We start from the raw sequence: 18223 nt of genomic DNA, 5'->3' as shown, positions 1-18223 counted from the left end.
AGCCATCAGTTGCAAGCACATACATACATTTTATTTTACTTCCATCAATGCACCGAATTCATAAATCTGATTATGTCTCTGATGTGTCCTCCTCAGAGACATGATGAAGCTGACAAGTTCCATCTATGTGTGTTGATAATAACCTAACCTTCCCCAGACTCTGAGTGAGACCTTACCTCATAGTAGGACATGGTGGGGACAGAATCTTCCTCTCTCTCTCTCTCTCTCTCTCTCTCTCTCTCTCTCTCTCTCTCTCTCTCTCTCTCTCTCTCTCTCTCCTCGACTTCTTTTCTTCCTGCTGCGTGCGGAGTGGAGCTAAGATATCTGCCCCATGAGTTTAAATACTCCTCTCACTCCTGGGTTCCTCCCCCAAAACACTCACACACACTCACACACACACACAAACACATCTGTGTTCCTGCTGAAACACGTTTCCTGTTTTCGAGGTGTCAGGTGCTGATAGTGGCTCTATCGCAGGATACTGGGCTGTGTGTGTGTGCATGTGTGTGTGTGTGTGTGTGTGCATGTGTGTGTGTGCGCGTGCGGACGCGCTGTTTATATTGTTTTGGCCCCAAGGACCCTTGGCCACAGTCTGTGAGAATTAGTGTGTCTTGGCCCTTAATGCAACAGAGCGGCTGATAATACACAATGAATGACGGAAATGGAATAAAGGGATTCAAACTGCAGCTGCGGTGTGCCCCGTGTGTGGATGTTTGCCGGCCGGCGGCACAGCTCAATCTTCACAGGCAGCTGGATTAGAACACTAGCCCTGTGGAGGGACTTTCTGCTCTAACAGGTGTGTGAGAATGCTCCCACACTGTCTGCGTCATCATCTGATAGGATCCTCCTAGATGTGTGTGTGTGTATGTGTGTGTGTCATGACCTGCTAGTGAATATGCCATGATGGTTATCTCCACTCCACAGCGCCAGTTCTCTGTTCCGTTAAATACCTGGCCATTAGCCATCCACAGACCCTTTCAAAGTAAACGAGGCATGTGTGTGTGTGTGTGGTAAAACCGTGTTGCCTCCCAATAATCAAAATTCCAGATGGGTGCATGGTCTGGAAAAAGCATGCCCCGTCGTTGTACTCCTTACAATACAAGTCGGGACCTGTACACACACACACACACACACACACACATTACCATCATCATCCTCCTCATCACAGTCATCATCATTATCATCATCATCATCATCATCATCATCATCCTCACCTGCGCTGGCAGCCCAGCACCAAGATAAGTATTATCTTGCCTTATTGGATCTACTGCCTGCCTGCGTGTGTGTGACGCGGTGGTGCAAGTTAGGGAGAGGCTCTTCCTGAGCAGACAGATTTGGATCCCCTTCCAACCCCCCCCCCAAACACACCTCCTCTCCCTGCCCCCCCCCACATCCTCACCCCTCTAGGAGACTGAGATCGAAAGGATTCCACTCTTAACTCATCACCTTCTGTCCCCTCTGTCTATCCATCCCTCACCCTCTCCTCACTATTCCCTCTTCTGACAGACTCAGAACTCCCAGTCTACTGGAATCTACACAGAGCACAGTTCTGTCTTAAGAGTCTAGGGTCGCTGAGTGTTTTATACTCACTCATGGATGTTACTTTGAACATTTCTGATAAGGTGTGCTTTAAAACACAAACCAGCAGTCAAGACACACTGACAGAAACACACTGCCAGTGCCAGTTGGATGGTCGTGGAAAGACTGGTGGGGTTGGGTAGTTACATTTTACATTTTAGGCATTTAGCAGACGCCTTATTCCAAAGCGACTTACAATCAATACATTTGAATACTAAGCATGTGAATCATCAGTCCACCATTCGTAGCAGGAAGAGTAATCCAGCTCAGGCCCGGGGCCATTGATAGAAGTAAAAACCTTCTCCTATCACCTTCTTCTAAAACTTTTTTTTTTTTTTTACACTGGAGGAACAGAGAAACAGTACAAGGGGGGCAATAGAGGTTTTTAGGGACACAGTAGAGGGGAAAGCGGGTGTCTTTAGGAGAAGTAGTGCTGAGGGGCAGAAGATGTCTCAGGAGGAGCAGTTAAGGTGTAACCTGAGTAGTTCAGATCAGATACCTCAACGAGTCAACGTCCCGTTACAGCCTGGACTGAGAATCACTGTACCTAACTCCTGTCTCTGGGCTTGTCATTGTTGGTAAATCTGCTGCTTTTTCAGACAAGAGCGCCGCCAACTCTAATGGATGAACTAGAGTGGCGCCACCTTGTGGACGTCCAGGAGAGTTGAAACAGACCAAAGGGAACACCTATTATAGATGTAACCCACTTATACACAACGATGAGCCAAAACATTATGACCACTGACAGGTGAAGTTACATTAACATTGATTATCTTGGCAATGGCACCTGTATATATATATATATATATATATATATGGATATGTTAGGCAGCAAGTGAGCAGTCAGTTCTTGAAGTTGATGTGTTGGATGCAGAAGAAATGGGCAGGAGTAAAGACCTGAGCGACTTGGACAAGGGCCAAATTGTTATGGCCAGACGACTGGGTCAGAGCATCTCTGAAAAAGCAAGGCTTGTGGGGTTCTCCCAGTCAGCAGTGGTGAGTACCTACCAACAGTGGTCTGAGGAGGGACAAACCACAAATCCGATCTGTTGGATGTACTGGACCGGCTAGTCCGATCCACGGCAGCTCCACTTCGCAACTTACAGGACCTCAGGACGGTCTGATGCTAATGTTTTGGTGACAGATTACAACGGGACCCCTTCAGGGGTCTTGTAGAGTCCATGCCTTGGCGGGTCGGCACTGTTTCGGCAGTACACGGAGGACCAACAGCATATTAGCATATTAGGCAGATGGTCATAATGTTTTGGCTCATCAGTGTACATGACCCAGCTCAAGAGTAACGTGTCATGAAGTGATGAAGGCTGCTACTGTTCACAGAAAAAAAAAAAAAAAACTGTTCTGTTAAGAGTTTGCAACAAATTAAGATTTATTTCTGAAACGTAACAAATAACAAATATATGTAACAAATTTTAACACAGCTGAGGTTATTTACATACTATAACACAAACAGGGAAGACATTCATATTATATTAATATTATTCATATTAAATATTAATATTAATATTATTCATATAAAAACACAGCTGGTGAGGTCAAATGTTCATTTCCCTGACGATGGCGCTGCGGTTACCAAGAACCTGGGCCAACATGGTTCTGAACCCGCCCCTTTTCCTCTCCGCTTCCTGCTTGGGTGCAATTACTTCCTGCTCTGGGACGACGTCTTCTTCTGTCTCCTCGTCGGGGGTTTCCAAGGTAACAGAGGTGGGAGACACCTGGAAGCTAAGCCACCTGCATGCCCGCTGCAGGTCCTCTTGGTCACTCTCATCCGAAACACCTGGGTTGGTATGGAAACTGTTGCTGTGGAGACGACGCCGCTTGCTGATGCCTGACCCCGGAGCCTTACCCCCTGAGGCCTGACCCCTGAGCAGAGCTCCTCTGAGCCTCTTCCCCCTCCTCTTCTCCCTCCCTACGTCAACAGCCTGCCTCAGGCTCCTAAACATCAACATATACATATACACTTTCAGAGAACCACCATTGTATTTCATGAAACAGTATTTCTAAGACACAGTTTAAGTAAATGGAACAGTCCCTTCTTTTCATTCTTTTTTCACATGTTAAATAACAATATTTGTATGTGAAATCCAACGTTGTAAAAATGTGTTAACATTGCAAGTAACATGCAAGTAACATGCAAGTATTAATAAATTGAAGTTGTGTGTGTGTGTGTGTGTGTGTGTGTGTGTGCGTGCGTGCGTGCGTATCACCTCTGTAGGAAGGAGTGTGGCCTGGAGCATACTGTCGTCTTTCTCTCTCCTCCACTCAGCTCTCCCTCCGCTCTCTTTCTAATCTGCCTCAAATGGGTCCACAGCCTCCTGAACACACAATACACGACTACCATTACAACACTGTCTGTGTGTGTGTGTGTGTGTCCACAGTCTGAGTTAAAGAAAGGGTTTCTCCTTTGAGCGAGTGCCAAGTCCAGACACCCACCTCCCACCACTGGTGAAATGGCTCTCATGGTAAGCAGATACAAAACCATACAACCTCAGGCACACGGGCACAGAAGCACAATCACTCTTACCCTTTCACATTTGACAGTCTTCTTGGTCTCCACTTTTTCCTCAGCACCCACTGGTCACATGACAAAGAGGAAGGATCTAATGAAACAATCAAATCAGAGAGATTCATACGCATGCTTCGAGGGGGTAGGATAGCTGCTGACCAGACAACACTGACTGCTCTGAAGTTCACTGATCTGAAGGAACTGAATGAATGTAAGCAGTATGGTGGCAGCTGCACCTAGACTCCCAATGGACTTAGTGGAACCTCTACCGTTTCACTTGTCTATATATCGAAATTCCCACAGATCTGCAAACACAGGAACAAGGGCTAGGAGTTGTATGAACGCATTCAAGGATGTTTGTGTGTGATCACCTTTGTCTCTGCCTTTGACTGCGTTGCTCATGGTCTTTGCCTTTTCGTAAAGACTCTGACAGCCAGAACAGAGAGGAGGAGGGGCTTGTTGCAGCAAGGAGGGGCCAGATTCTAAGCTGTCCAATGAGGAGCAGGAGTCACCGTCGGAGTCTGCGACCATTTCGTTCCGTTCTGTCTCCGCTCCATCAATTCCAGCCAGCCCTCTGTGACTGTCAGCGATGAGATCGAGGATGTCACAATCAGTGGCGTCATCTGAGATCAGGATCACGTCATCTCCTTCCAGCTCAGCCTGCCTGTTGGCTCTCACCCGCGGCCGGGTAGCCGCATCACTGTGGCACCAGGCTTTGCCGGCTTTCCCGGGGGTCTTGCTGAGGCTGTGAGGCCGTGGGGAACCCATGGCGCCTCTCCACTTCACAATGTACTGGAGATTCACCTAGGAGACAGGGAGAGCATTGCGCAAAATACACAGATGTCAACATCGTACAATGACAGTCTGTACGTACTACAGAGTAGTGATAGTGTACGGTAGCGTACGGTGGTAGTACAGCGTCCTTAAATCACAAAAGGCTGTGGTGGTAGTGTGATGTAGTGGTGGTAGTGTGAGTGTGTGTAACTACTCCTGTGGTCCACAAGAAATCCATGATGAATAGAAATAATTGACCAGTGTGTGTGTGTGTCTCTTGTGCGTTGTTTTTCTCTTACATGTATAGAACAGGCTACCTCCGGTCCTTGGTCAACGCAATTCTGGGACCTGCGTGTAGTATAGAGACAGTGAATAACCAGGCTAACGTGATGATGACTGTAGGGGTTAGTAGTAGTATTGACAACAAGATCCCGTAGCTAGTTAGTGGGACTGCAATGGTTACACCTCATGCAGGGATGCAAACTGGTGATGGCCCAAAAAAGCTGACAACATTTCGTGAGCTTAGAATGATAAGGTTCTATCTCCGTTTAGAATGATAAGGTTCTATCTCCTTTTAGAATGATAAGGTTCTATCTCCGTTTAGGGCAGTTCAGAGATATTGAGCGTCAAAGTTTTTACATTCCATTATGTTCTGTGAGATGGAACCTTTGTATTTTATGAATTACTAACTCAAAAATGTCAACATTTTAAAAATAACACCACACAGGCATTAATAAACACCTAATGGGTCAGATTATGTAAAAAACTCAATTTTGACCAAAAATTGAGATAGAACCTTATAATTCTCACGATTTGTTTTTGCCTGAAAACAAAGAACATTTATGAAAAGTGTTGACCTATTCTGAGGTAAAAAAAACGTCTAAAAGGTGACAAGTTTGCACCCCTGTTATGACACCAGCTTAGCTGACTAACAGTAGAACCACTGAAAGTAAAGACCGTGTATCCTGGCCTGGGCTTCATTTGGTTCAGAGCTTATTATCTTGTATAAAATACACTTACAGACTTGCTCTGAGACTATCTCCTCCTGGCTCCAGTCGTGACGTTAGAATTATAAGGTTCTATCTCCATTTTTGTCAAAATTTAGTTTTTTACATAATCTGATCCATTAGGTGTTTATTAATGCCTGTGTGGTGTTATTTTTAAAATGTTGACATTTTTTAGTCAGTAATTAATAAAATACAAAGGTTCCATCTCACAAAACATAATGGAATGTAAAAACTTTGACGCTCAATATCTCTGAACTGCCCTAAACGGAGATAGAACCTTATCGTTCTAAACGGAGATAGAACCTTATCATTCTAAACGGAGATAGAACCTTATCATTCTAAGCTCACGTCCTGCAGACACCAACACTGTCACTGTCACTGTCACTGTTACTTACTGCGTCTCGACACGTCGTTCATAGCTCGTTATCTGCTTTGAAATAGTCGTCAGTAGCACCATGTTTCGTCTGTCAGGCTATCTATCTAGTACGTTATGAATCTAACAATAATACGTTTGTTAATAACCTCTAACTAATCTAATAACAGACACACAGACACTGAGGTAAACATGAGATGCATACTTGAGAGTAAGTTTGGCGCCCACTCCCTTGTCGTCTCGTGAGCGTTCCACTAAAACAAAAAGCGCCCTTTCCTTCTCCTTCTTCTTCGGGGTTTCTCGGTTTAACGGCAACTTGCAGCCTTGGTGTTGCATTACCGCCACCTACTGGAATTAATTAACTCCTACTACAGTGTCCGGTTTGTCAGATTGTCCTCCCTATCAATCCCGTTCTAAAGTTCTGACCAACCTTATCCACTTCCCTAACCCACACTACTATGCCCTTTTAAACCTGTTCCTGTTAGTCCTCCTGATCTTTCCATTCTCTCATATCCTTTCTTTCTGAGGTATGTTTCCTGCAGTTAAGTGCATGTTCTACTCTTTCTGGTACCTGACAATGTTCACATAGTCTACGTATATAGGCCTATAGTACAGAGGCTAAGCTCTCATATTATGAATATAAATTGTGCACTTTTTGAAGAAAGCATGACATTTCTACCATAAGGCTTATTTTCAGATGTGGAGGGAAGTCAGATTTGACCCCAGAGGCCCTGGAGAGCTAGGTGAAATTCTAGATGGCTGCCAGTCCACCATATCCAATGTTCAAACACGCTTAATTTTGGAACCAAACAGAGCAGAAAAACACTTAAAGTGTCATTTCATTTTCAACTAAGTTATGGATGCCCATTCATTTGGTGATACTTTTGAGATCGCTATGAATCGCTAGAATTCACTATGAATTATTTATTGTATCAGAGGGTGCTTGAGGAAAATGTGAGACCAACTGTCCAAAATGTTTTAAGCTGAAGCGGATGTGGACCATGCAACATGACAATGATCCAAAACATTCCAGTAAATCCCCCAAGGAAAGGCTCAAAAGAAAGAAATGGAGAGTTCCATGGATGCACCAGTGCATCCATGGAACTGCCCCCCCCTACCTCAAGGAACTCCTCCATACCCCTCAGACCTCCTCACGCACCCTCCGTTCTACTGCCACCAACCTCCTCAAGACCCCCAGGACCAAGCTCCGCACGATGGGAGATCGGGCTTTCTGCTCGGCTGCTCCCAGGCTGTGGAATGCTCTCCCTGACCACCTAAGGGCACCACAGACTGTGGATGCTTTTAAACGAGGCCTTAAAACCCACCTTTTTAATAGAGCCTTTTTTTTAGCCTTTTAATTGAATGTTTTTTGCTTTATCTTACTGTGTTGTAGCACTCTGAGATTTTATATGTAAAGTGCTTTTATAAATAAAATGTATTATTATTATTATTATTATTATTATTAGAGTAAAGTAATGGCCATGTCAAAGCCCAGATCTTCATCCTATTGGGGGATGATTTGAAAGGAGCTGTGCAGACAAGACACCCCTCAAACATCACACAGCTGAATGATTTCTGCATGGAGGAGTGGGAAAAACCTTCACCCAGTCAATGTCAGAGACTGTCCAGCCCAAACTTTTTTTTTTACTGTTTCCTCCCTTTCTCCGCAGGCCTGTAGCACTTGTTTGGTTGTGTGGTTATCTCCATGCTGCTTCCTGCGTGAACACAACAGCATTTCTCCTGTCTTCTAGAATAAAGATCAGGTGAGTTTGGGGCTAAAGCAGTGTCAAATGTTGCAAATATTGATGACTCTTTACTGTCTGGTACCATATAGCTCAGTGTGTTTTTTCTTCTTCTTGTATTCCTTTTTAAAACGTTAACTGGATAGGACACATAGGGCACTTCGAGCTGTATTGTCCCAGGAAAGAGTAGTCTTTCTACTCTTTCTAATTTAGTTATATCAACTTTCAGCCTTGAATCCTTGGCATGTTTAATCAGGTCAGGGTCAGTGACCTCACACACAGTTATGCTCCCAATGTTTATTTCTTGCAGTTCATTATGCGTGATGATAAGAAAAGCAGTTCAACTCTCGTTTGTAGTGTGTGTGTTTCTACTGCATCCAGGGGTGCTCCTGTATCTGCTCCAAGGTTGGGCGGTCATCTGGACTGACGGCAAGACATCGACGAATCAGGTGACGGCACTCTATAACACACACACACACACACACACACACACACACACACACACAACAGTAGATGGAAGCTGCTGATATCACACTATTTACACACACAAACACACACACACACACACACACACACCTCTGGATATTCCATGTGGGAAATAGATTGTTGCCTTGATGATGCTGGCATCGCTGTAGAAGGGAACATCACCCCAAACCATCTGGAAAAGGAATGTGTCCAGCAGAGCATTAAGAGTGGGAGATTAGTGGTATGGACAGTAAAGTAGTAGGCCTATAGTAGTTGTAGTTGTACTACAATTAGTAGAAGTAGTGCACCTGGAACAGCAATATCCCCAGTGACCACGCACAGGCTGGCACAGCGAAATACTCTCCTCTAAGCACAGTCTCTGGTGGTAAATACTCTGGAGTACCTGAGGAGGGAGGGAGGGAGGGAGGGAGGAAGGGAGGAAGGGAGGGTGTGATAAAGAGAGAGATTGACAAACCTGGGTACCCTCTTTCTGTGATCTTTGTGTGTGTGTGTGTGTGTGTGTCTATGTGTGTCTAACCTGACACATCCTTGGAGGCCCCCTCTCTGAGCACGGTGGCGGATCCAAAGTCCAGCAGCAGGACGTTGTGATTGGTCAGCTGAACCAGGATATTCTCTGGCTTCAGGTCTCTGTGGACCACGCCCCTCGAGTGACAGTGTAGCAACGCAATTACCACCTGAGGCCAGAGGTTGAGTAGTATAATGAGTAGGAAAGACATTCTGTGTGTGTGTGTGTGTGTTTGTGAGAGAGTGAGAGAGAGAGAGAGAGAGAGAGAGAGAGAGAGAGACTGACCTGCTGCATCATGTGCCGTGCCATCCCTTCATCCAGGTAGCCCTTGGTGTTCTGCATATAACCAAAGAGATCGATGCAGGGGGTTGGGCGCTCTAAGACCATTAGGTAGAGGACTTCACCCTCGGACTCCAGGAGGCGGTAGTAGTCCAGCAACTGAGCCACACCCTTGCACCTGGGCGAGAAACACACCTGGCGCAGCAGAGCGATCTCCAACGGCAACGCATCCTCAGTCTCGGACTACACACACACACACACACACACACACACACACACACACACACACACACACACACACACACACAAATCAAGCCTAAACAAATGACAACTTTACTGAACACACTTAACATGTCAAGTCTAAAAGGAGAGATCTTTATCTCGAATAGTTTTCTTCATCTTTGGCTCCTCTGCTATTCTCACCATCTTGGCCCACTTCTTGATTTTCTTCTGGTTTACAAACTTCAGCGCCACCTGCAGTGTATTTAGTGAAGTGAGACATGTGGGTAGATACAGTATAATGGACTGCACTTATATAGCGCCTTTATCCAAAGCGCTTTACAACGGCCTCAAATTCACCCATTCACACACACCTTCACACACCAATGGCGGCAAGCCCGCTCACTGGGAGCAATTTGGGGTTCAGTATCTTGCCCAAGGACACTTCGACATGTGGCCAGCTGGGGCTCGAACCGCCGATCTGCCAACCTTGCGATCATTAGACGGCGGCTCTACCTCCTGCACCACAGCCGCCCCTAGATATGTAATGAACAGAGCTGACATGATTCCCTACTCTACCTACATGCCAGACACTCACATCTGTTCTACATACTAGGCCCCTGCCTGCATACAGAGGATTTATTTACCAATCACATGCTGCCGTATTCTCGCTAGCCAACAGAAGGTAAAGAGGAAATGCATACCGGTTGGCTGTCTGACCTCCTGAATCCGGCGTAGACGTCTCCATAGCCTCCCTGTCCTATCAGCTCCCCCTTCACATACATCTCCTCAAACCTCTCTATAACCCACGCACGCGCGCACACACACCAACACACAGAGCTCCCCCATCAAATACATTTTTTAACTTAAGAATATTGACATTATGCACACCACACAGACATAAATACATACCCTTTTGTGTGCGTTTGGGTTTCTCCGTGTTGATCAGAGTTTGAGTTTGGAGTGCGCGTGCATCTCTGCTGCGTGTGTTCATGTATGTCAATTTCTCTGGCTGGGCATGTGTCTTAGCATTCTCGGGTGCGGGGGTGTCTGTACGTTTGTTTGCAGGGGTCTCCTTGTGTTTGCTGGTAGGGTCCTGTGTTTCTACATTAGTGTGTGTGTTTGTGGGGACCGGTGTGTGTACATTACTCTGTGTGTTTGTGGGGACCGGTGTGTCTACATTAGTGTGTGTGTTAATGGGGACCTGTGTGCGTGCAGTGGTGTTTGTGTCTGTGGGTGCTGGGGCCGGTGTCTGTCTGTGTTTGTAGTGTATGTTGGGTATATTAGGATGCTGAGCGACAGTCTGTGATGTGTCTCTCCATCTCGTCATGCTCCGTGTTCCCAGGGCGGGACCATACACCAGCCTCCTGTAGCGTTCCAGCTCAATGCAAAATCCTGCCACTGCCTTTCCTCGCCCTCTGCGATTGGTTGTCTTGTCACTGTCCAACTGTTTGACTGGCATGTGGCGTTGGTTTAGGCCAACCCCCTCCCTCCGCTTTCCTCCTCTCTTCTTAGGGACTCCCCTAGATTCTCTCCTTCCTCCCTCTTTCCCAACCTCACCAGATGACTCTCTTTTTCTCTTTTCACCCCCATCCTTCTCCTGCCCCTCCTGTCCTCCTTCCTCATTGGCTGAGATCAAACAGGGGTTGGGACCTATTGGCGGGGCCTCTAGAAAACAGAATGTTTGATTTGTTGGTGCCCTACAATCAATACATGATCAGCTTTACCAATTCTATATAACAGTATCTGTCTCACTTACATGGATTAAAAAAACAAATACAATCTGAAAGATTTCCACACCAAATAATTACACGAAAAGCCCTAATCCTGTATAACTTAACTCCTATGTCCCTGAGATTTAGTGAGTCAAAGAATAGCAGTTCATGAGAGAGAATGTCCCAACACAGAAATGAGAGAAAACATAAAAAGATCATGATCGCCAGGATTATAGTAACAGCATAGTTACTACTAGCTCCTAATTACCACTGCACTACCTACATACAACATACTGCCTCTACAGCTACTGGTAAACAGGATTGGAAGATGGAAGAAGAGGGGGAGAAAGAGATGGAAGGGGAAAAAGAGAGAGAGAAGAGTAGCTCAAGGAGTAGTATCTTGCCTTCACAGGGTTGGCCTGTGGCAACATCACCCTTCACGTCCATCTCTCTGCGCCAGTAAGTGACAGAGCCGAGGAGCCGATGACTGCAGCCCACACACTGATACAGATATTATACAAACACACTCCACTGTGACCTCCCTTTGATGTCATAATGCAGGTTGACAAGGTCATAACCTGAACTTTGAGAAAGCTGAAATGATTACTATGCTAGAGAGGATGTACAATCCTTTCTCACAAATACCTCATTAGCCTTTTCTTTAACCACTGGACATATCTCCTAGCCCTAAACTAAACCCTTAGTTAAGAATATATCTTAAGTGCTATAAACATAGAAAATATGCCTACATATTCCCATATGTCCAAACTGTTAAATATGTGATGTCATAATGTTCCTATGTTCTAGGAGACTGGAGTTCTCATGTGCTCCTTTATGACATCAATGTATTCCAGACCATAGAAATAATCTTCCTGACTCTGAAACCATTGGAAAACCCATTATAAAAAAATGGGAACCCTAATCTCAGAATGACATTACAGTATTAACAACACATGTATCTATTGATTATCTGACTCCAGATGTACCCCTGCCCAACGGAATAAAGAATACCACTTAATACCTCCACACATCAAATATAATTCAAATACATTTCATTACTGCATATGCTTTTCTATGGCTATAGTGGCTGACATCTTGAAGTAGAAAATGGTATGTAACCATTGGCACTCCTGAGACAGGATTAACTGAGATATGTGGCCTTTGACCTACTACTTTGACCTGTGTGTGTGTGTGTGTGTGTGTGTGTGTGTGTGTGTGTGTGTGTGTGTGTGTGTGTGTGTGTGTGTGTGTGTGTGTGTGTGTGTGGGGGGGGGGGGGGGGGGGGGGGGGTGTAACCACTAAACTCAACAAGCTCAAATTCTGCGTTAATTTGAGTATTGATTATCTGAGAGCTGCCAAATGTGGAGAGTTGCCAAATGTGTGTGCTCTGTGACCTTTGAAACACATACCGTATGTCCTGCCTCCTGCCTGCCTTTCGCCCGACACACACAACAGGTTACAGCTAATATAAAGGACTACCAGGACAGTTGGAGTGTTGGACCTTAAGTTAGTGAAGAAACGTTCAGAAGAAGGAAGTGAGAGATAAGGAGAATTCAGATTTTACAGAAAGCCGCAGCATTCACTCTTATTCAATTTGGACTGCAAATGCGAGAGAGAGCGTGAGTGTGTGTGTGTGTGTGTGTGTGTGTGTGTGTGTGTGTGTGTGTGACTGTGTGTGTGTGTGTCTGTGTGTGTGTGTGTGTGTGTGTGTGTGTGTGTCTGTGTGTGTCTGTGTGTGTGTGAGAGACAGACAGAGAGAAAGATGGGTGTAGCAGCAGTGTGTGTGTTCCTCTTGTTGAGCATGTCCCTGGTGCTGACTGGAGCCAGAGAGACTGGGGCAGCTGGGGAGACTGGGGAGACTGGGAGGAAAGGTACTAGGGAGGCTGGGGAGACTGGGCATACTGGGAGGAAAGGTACTAGGGAGACTGGAGAGACTGGGCATACTGGGAGGAAAGGTACTAGGGAGGCTGGGGACACAGGTCTGAAACCTGAAACTGGTTTCTTTGATAAATCTGTTGAGAGTCAGGATGTAACTGGTCACACTGGTAAAGGTGTTGATGTTACTGGTGTGTCTGGTGGTAAATCTGATACTGTTGGTAATGCTGATGCAAGTAAATCTGGTAGTAATGATGATACTGGTAAATCTGTTGGTAATGATGATACTGGTAAATCTGGTAGTAATGATGATACTGGTAAATCTGATGAAACTGCTGGTGTACTTGGTCCTACTGGCTTCCTTGGTCGTCTGCTGGTGGTCCCCATGGATGGTAGTCACTGGGTGGATGTAAAATTTGTTGCCGAGGAGATGGGTCGCCGTGGACACCAGGTTACCGTGGTGATCCCTGAGGTCAGCATGCGGATGGGTCCCAGCAAGCATTACACTACTGTGTCCTTTCCTGTCCCTTACGGGCAGGAGTTTATTAATGACTTGGAAAACCAAACCAGCCCGATGCTTCTGGCCGGACTGCCACTGCTGGAGAAGATCACCCAAGGCTTTGCAAGGTTTCAGAAGATATCTGGCTTCTTCACCACTACAGCTGAGAGCCTGCTGTTCAACACGACACTCATCGAACATCTATCACAGCAGGTCAGTGTGTTGGTGTGTGTGTGTGTGTGTGTGTCATATTCATCACTGCTACGGTTCTATTCATCACCCTCCATCTCTCCTCTCTCTCTATCTGCAGGGCTTTGATGCAGTGCTGACGGACCCTATGATCCCTACAGGTTCCCTGATAGCCCGACGATTAGGTCAGTGTTTCTGTGTGTGTGTGTGTGTGTGTGTGTGTGTGTGTGTGTGTGTGTGTGTGTGTGTGTGTGTGTGTGTGTGTGTGTGGGCTGAGATCTCCTCTCTCCTCTGTTCTCCTCTCACCGTCTAGGTCTCCCATCTGTGAATATACTGAGAGGGATCCCTTGTGGATTAGATATGAAGTCTGCTGCCTGCCCCTCCCCTCCCTCCTATGTGCCTCGCTTTTTCACACTAAACACTGACAAAATGAACTTCAAACAGAGAGTTATTAATGTACTGGTAAGGACAAAAACTCTCTTTGCCACAAACACACACACACACACACACACACACACACACACACACAGGCACATACAATTAGAGCATATAGTAGGCTTAAACTCACAGCACAATAGGTCACCACATAGACCAAATGTAACTCTCAGGTAAATAAATTAAATCTGTCCTATAGGTGAGTCTGCTGGAACCGTTGATGTGCAAAGTTCTGTTCTGGCAGTTCGACACGATAGCCAGTAACTTCCTGGGAGGAGATGTGGGCGTGGCCGATGTGCTGGCAGACTCCGACATCTGGTTGATGAGGTTTGATACACACACACACACGCCGGGCGTGCCACACACACACACACACACACACACAATAACACACACACACACACACGCACACACACACACACACACACACACACACAGAGTTACTATAACTGAGATATTTTGGTTTATACAGATTTGACTTCACCCTGGAGTTTCCCCGCCCCCTAATGCCTAATATGGTGCTGGTGGGAGGGATCAACTGTGACGTGAGGAACCCCTTACCAGATGTGCGTGTTCCACTTTCTAGCTGTTGATGAGTGTTTTGTGTTGATACAACAAAGGTTTAGAGAGGTATACCTCTTACACAATGTGTTTGCGTGTGTGTGTGTGTGTGTGTGTGTGTGTGTGTGTGTGTGTGTGTGTGTGTGTGTGGTACGCCTGGCGTGTGTGTGTGTGTGTGTGTGTGTTTGTGTGTGTGTGTGTGTGTGTGTGTGTGTGTGTGTGTGTAGGATCTAGAGTCCTGGGTGTCTTCAGACCAGCATGGTTTCGTGGTGTTCACTCTAGGCTCCATGGTGTCATCAATGCCTGAGGAGATAACTAAGGTCTTTCTCGCCGCCTTCAAACAGATTCCACAAAAGGTAAGAATGTACACCAAGCACACCGCACACAGGCACACACGTACACACGCACACATACACACACATACAAACAAACAGACAGACCTCAGACCTTTCCTCTCTGAGATGTGTGTGTATTTTGGCTGTAGGTTCTGTGGCGGTACACTGGGCCGGTTCCCGACAACGACGTGCCGGACAACGTGAAGATGATGAAGTGGGTCCCACAGAATGACCTGCTGGGTGGGTAACATAGCAACAGTAACAGCCCACTAGATTCCAACAGCCATGTAGATCATCTCCCAACACTGGACACAAACAGAACTGACGCTGCAGATGTGACGGGGTGTATCTTTTCATGAATCACTCTCAGCTGGATGGCTCACGTTCATTTATTCTGCAGAACAACAGTGCATCAATTTCTGGACACGGGACTTGCAGGGTCATCGAGCTACATTCGTCTCAGTGGTTAAGAATGCACTGACCCATATAGTAGTCACTCACACTACACAAATTATAACAATAATATAAAACAAAAATACAAAATGTGTAGACTACATAAATCTTCACTTGTGTGATCGTATAGTGGTATTCATTGTGTCAAACAATCAATTGTATATGAACAATAACAAGAAATCATGGACATCCAAATGCATGGAAAAACCCCGCACTTGGAATACGCATGCGCACCACGTGCAACAATGGCTGCTACCTGACTGCTAGGTAAGCCGCGAGCGTGTTGCAAACTAGCGAGGTGGAAGACCCAACCTCATACAATACGGTCTACTAACAGAACAACAGACATATAATAACACAACAATAATAATATTACCTGCAGAACAACAGTGCATCAATTTCTGCTTCATCAACGGAACGTGCAGGGTCATTGGTCTAATTTCTAAAATGATATTACACACGAACAGTCACATTAGCGTCATCAATGCTAACAACAGAAAACTCATTTTACCAATGCTATGATATGTTCCAAGTAAAATACAATACATGGGGAAACTCAAAACAGCTATCTTAATCATCAAACATTCAAATAAAACATAGGTACATTAATAATCTCTTAAATTATATGCGATCTCAGACCCTGCAGAAAACATGACCTTACCGTCTCAGTGGTTAAGAATGCACTGAGGGAGATCACGTTACGTCCCGTGCAAATGCACTGTCCAGCTATATTTACACAGCATCCGGGTCATGGACACAGCATCCGGGTCACGGACACACCCCGGATATACCACGTCATTAAACCCTTAGAAGGCGCAGTTTATACCTATTTTAGCTATAATTGAACTTGCCCTTTCTACTCCGTTACACAGACATAGAACTACACTGAGCAGAACTAACAGTTACAGATGTTGGGTTGAGTAGAACATTGACATTTCTACAGATCTAGAATTATATCAATAATCTCCCAATATTAAATGGGGTTCTCTAATGTGTCCCTAATAGCATAAACTAGAAAATAGTCTTCATAGGCCAGCATAGTAAACGTTAATTCTCTGTGTGTGTGTGTGTGTGTGTGTGTGTGTGTGTGTGTGTGTGTGTGTGTGTGTGTTAGCTCACCCCGGGGCACGGGCCTTCCTCACCCACGGCGGGTCACACGGTCTCTACGAGGGAGTGTGTCATGCCGTCCCCATGGTGATGCTCCCGTTAGCTGGGGACCAGCCTGACAACGCTCATCGAATGGCCGCCAGGGGAGTGGGTGTGGTCCTGGACATCTACCACATCACTGTGGCATCTTTGGTAGAGGCGCTGAACGATGTCATCAACAACACCAGGTGAGGGGGGTCAGGGGTTAAGTGTCAGACAAGAATGTAAACAGTCTTCAATTCAAGGCAAGGCAAGTTTCTTTGTATAGCACTGTGGGGAACATGGCGCGTTCCGACCTGCAGGGGGAGCCACAGGACGGTTGGTGAAGGGATGAGGATGCCAATTGGGTCCTCATCCCTTCACCAACCGTCCTGTGGCTCCCCCTGCAGGTCGGAACGCGCCATGTTCCCCACAAGCACATTTCATACAACAGGAGCAATTCAAAGTGCTTTACATACACTGAGCATTAAGAAAATACAGCAAGAAATGGAATTCATTACTCTCAGGGCACAAACAAACTCACATCATTCCATTCACACGGTGAAGTTTGTTTTTAGTATTTCAAGCTTACTGAACACAGCCCATCTCTTCTACCTCTGCTGTCTATTCAAACAGCATCTCCAGCTTTTCTTTCTTCTGTCCACCCTACATTTTCTGATCTCTCTGGTTCGCTCTCTGCCCTCCTTTCTCCTCTCTAGCTATTAATGAATGTGTGTGTGTGTGTGTGTGTGTGTGTGTGTGTTTGTGTGTGTGTTAATGTGTGTGTGTGTAGGTACAAGGACAACGCGTTGAAGCTCTCTGCTCTCCATAAGGACCGGCCAGTTGATCCTCTTGATCTCTCGGTCTATTGGACAGAATTTGTGATGAGGCACAAAGGGGCTAGGCATCTCAGACCCGCCGCTCATGACCTCCATTGGTTCCAGTACCACTCCCTAGACGTGATTGGTCTACTGGCTGTGGTGGTGATGGTTGTTGTCATGGTGACAGTGAAATGCATGACGTTTTGCGTGCGGAGGGTCTACAGGAAGAGGAAACAGGATTGATTTGGGTACCAGGGGTATTTTACATAAACTCATTAAAATTACAATGACTTTGTGCAAATGGAGGGAAGAAAATGAATGGGACATTTTGTTTTGGATATAAAGATGTTAAAATTGGATTTGTTGGAATAACCTATGAATGTCTGGTAACATCAATGATTAGAACAGAGCATGCTAGTGGGATAGCAGACAGAACAATAACTGATAATAAAACACATTAAATGCATTACGTCGCTTGGCATTCATTATCCAAAAACATACATAACAATTCCGGTCTCATCCGGTCAGGGGTTAGGGTAGTCTGGTGTGTGTGGTCAGGGTGATATCACCCTGGTATCAGTGGTCAGTCTTCTTAAGGGGGGAACACAAATAAAACACATTTCTACCAAGCATGCCTATGGTGTCTGACTTGATGTCTAATTGTTTACTGTTAATGCAATGTGTGCTGTGTTTAAGCCTACTGAATGTCATGATTGGATGTGCCTGTG

At 45.7% G+C, this 18223-nt stretch overlaps 3 protein-coding genes across 4 annotated transcripts in view; 1 reads left to right on the top strand and 2 right to left on the bottom strand.

Moving 5' to 3' along the window:
- LOC308171753 (C-X-C chemokine receptor type 4-like) overlaps positions 1 to 191 on the bottom strand; it is a gene marked incomplete at both ends in the record, with an annotated part of 1695 nt that extends 1504 nt beyond the window's left edge. The window contains one exon of the mRNA XM_080546629.1: positions 177 to 191. Within this exon, the coding sequence (XP_080402755.1) occupies positions 177 to 191 (15 nt within the window). The remainder of the gene's footprint in view (positions 1 to 176) is intronic.
- Positions 192 to 3018: 2827 nt separating this feature from the next.
- Positions 3019 to 6526, bottom strand: LOC308171755 (uncharacterized protein). Its single transcript, XM_080546631.1, has 6 exons — positions 6462 to 6526; positions 5176 to 5224; positions 4474 to 4906; positions 4121 to 4196; positions 3804 to 3911; positions 3019 to 3531 (listed from the first exon to the last, which is right to left on the bottom strand). Exons 3-6 carry the CDS (start codon positions 4868 to 4870, stop codon positions 3132 to 3134), a joined length of 981 nt encoding a protein of 326 aa, XP_080402757.1. The 5' UTR covers positions 4871 to 4906; positions 5176 to 5224; positions 6462 to 6526; the 3' UTR covers positions 3019 to 3131.
- Positions 6527 to 12681: 6155 nt separating this feature from the next.
- Positions 12682 to 18107, top strand: LOC308171749 (UDP-glucuronosyltransferase 1A1-like). 2 transcript variants are annotated; one of them, XM_080546624.1, is made up of 10 exons: positions 12683 to 13073; positions 13158 to 13789; positions 13887 to 13950; positions 14079 to 14227; positions 14400 to 14527; positions 14673 to 14766; positions 14989 to 15117; positions 15246 to 15336; positions 16664 to 16883; positions 17468 to 18107. In XM_080546624.1, exons 1-10 carry the CDS (start codon positions 12965 to 12967, stop codon positions 17736 to 17738), a joined length of 1887 nt encoding a protein of 628 aa, XP_080402750.1. In that variant the 5' UTR covers positions 12683 to 12964; the 3' UTR covers positions 17739 to 18107. The 2 variants fall into 2 exon arrangements, with proteins under 2 accessions (XP_080402749.1, XP_080402750.1); XM_080546623.1 differs by having other exon boundaries at positions 12682 to 13789.
- The last annotated feature ends 116 nt before the right edge of the window (positions 18108 to 18223 follow it).

The sequence above is a fragment of the Nansenia antarctica genome (assembly GCF_963989245.1).
Source record: "Nansenia antarctica genome assembly, chromosome: 16".
In the NCBI taxonomy this organism is placed as follows: domain Eukaryota; kingdom Metazoa; phylum Chordata; class Actinopteri; order Argentiniformes; family Microstomatidae; genus Nansenia; species Nansenia antarctica.
The sequence above is the reverse complement of the archived record's forward strand: the minus strand, read 5'-3'. Positions and strand labels throughout refer to the sequence as shown.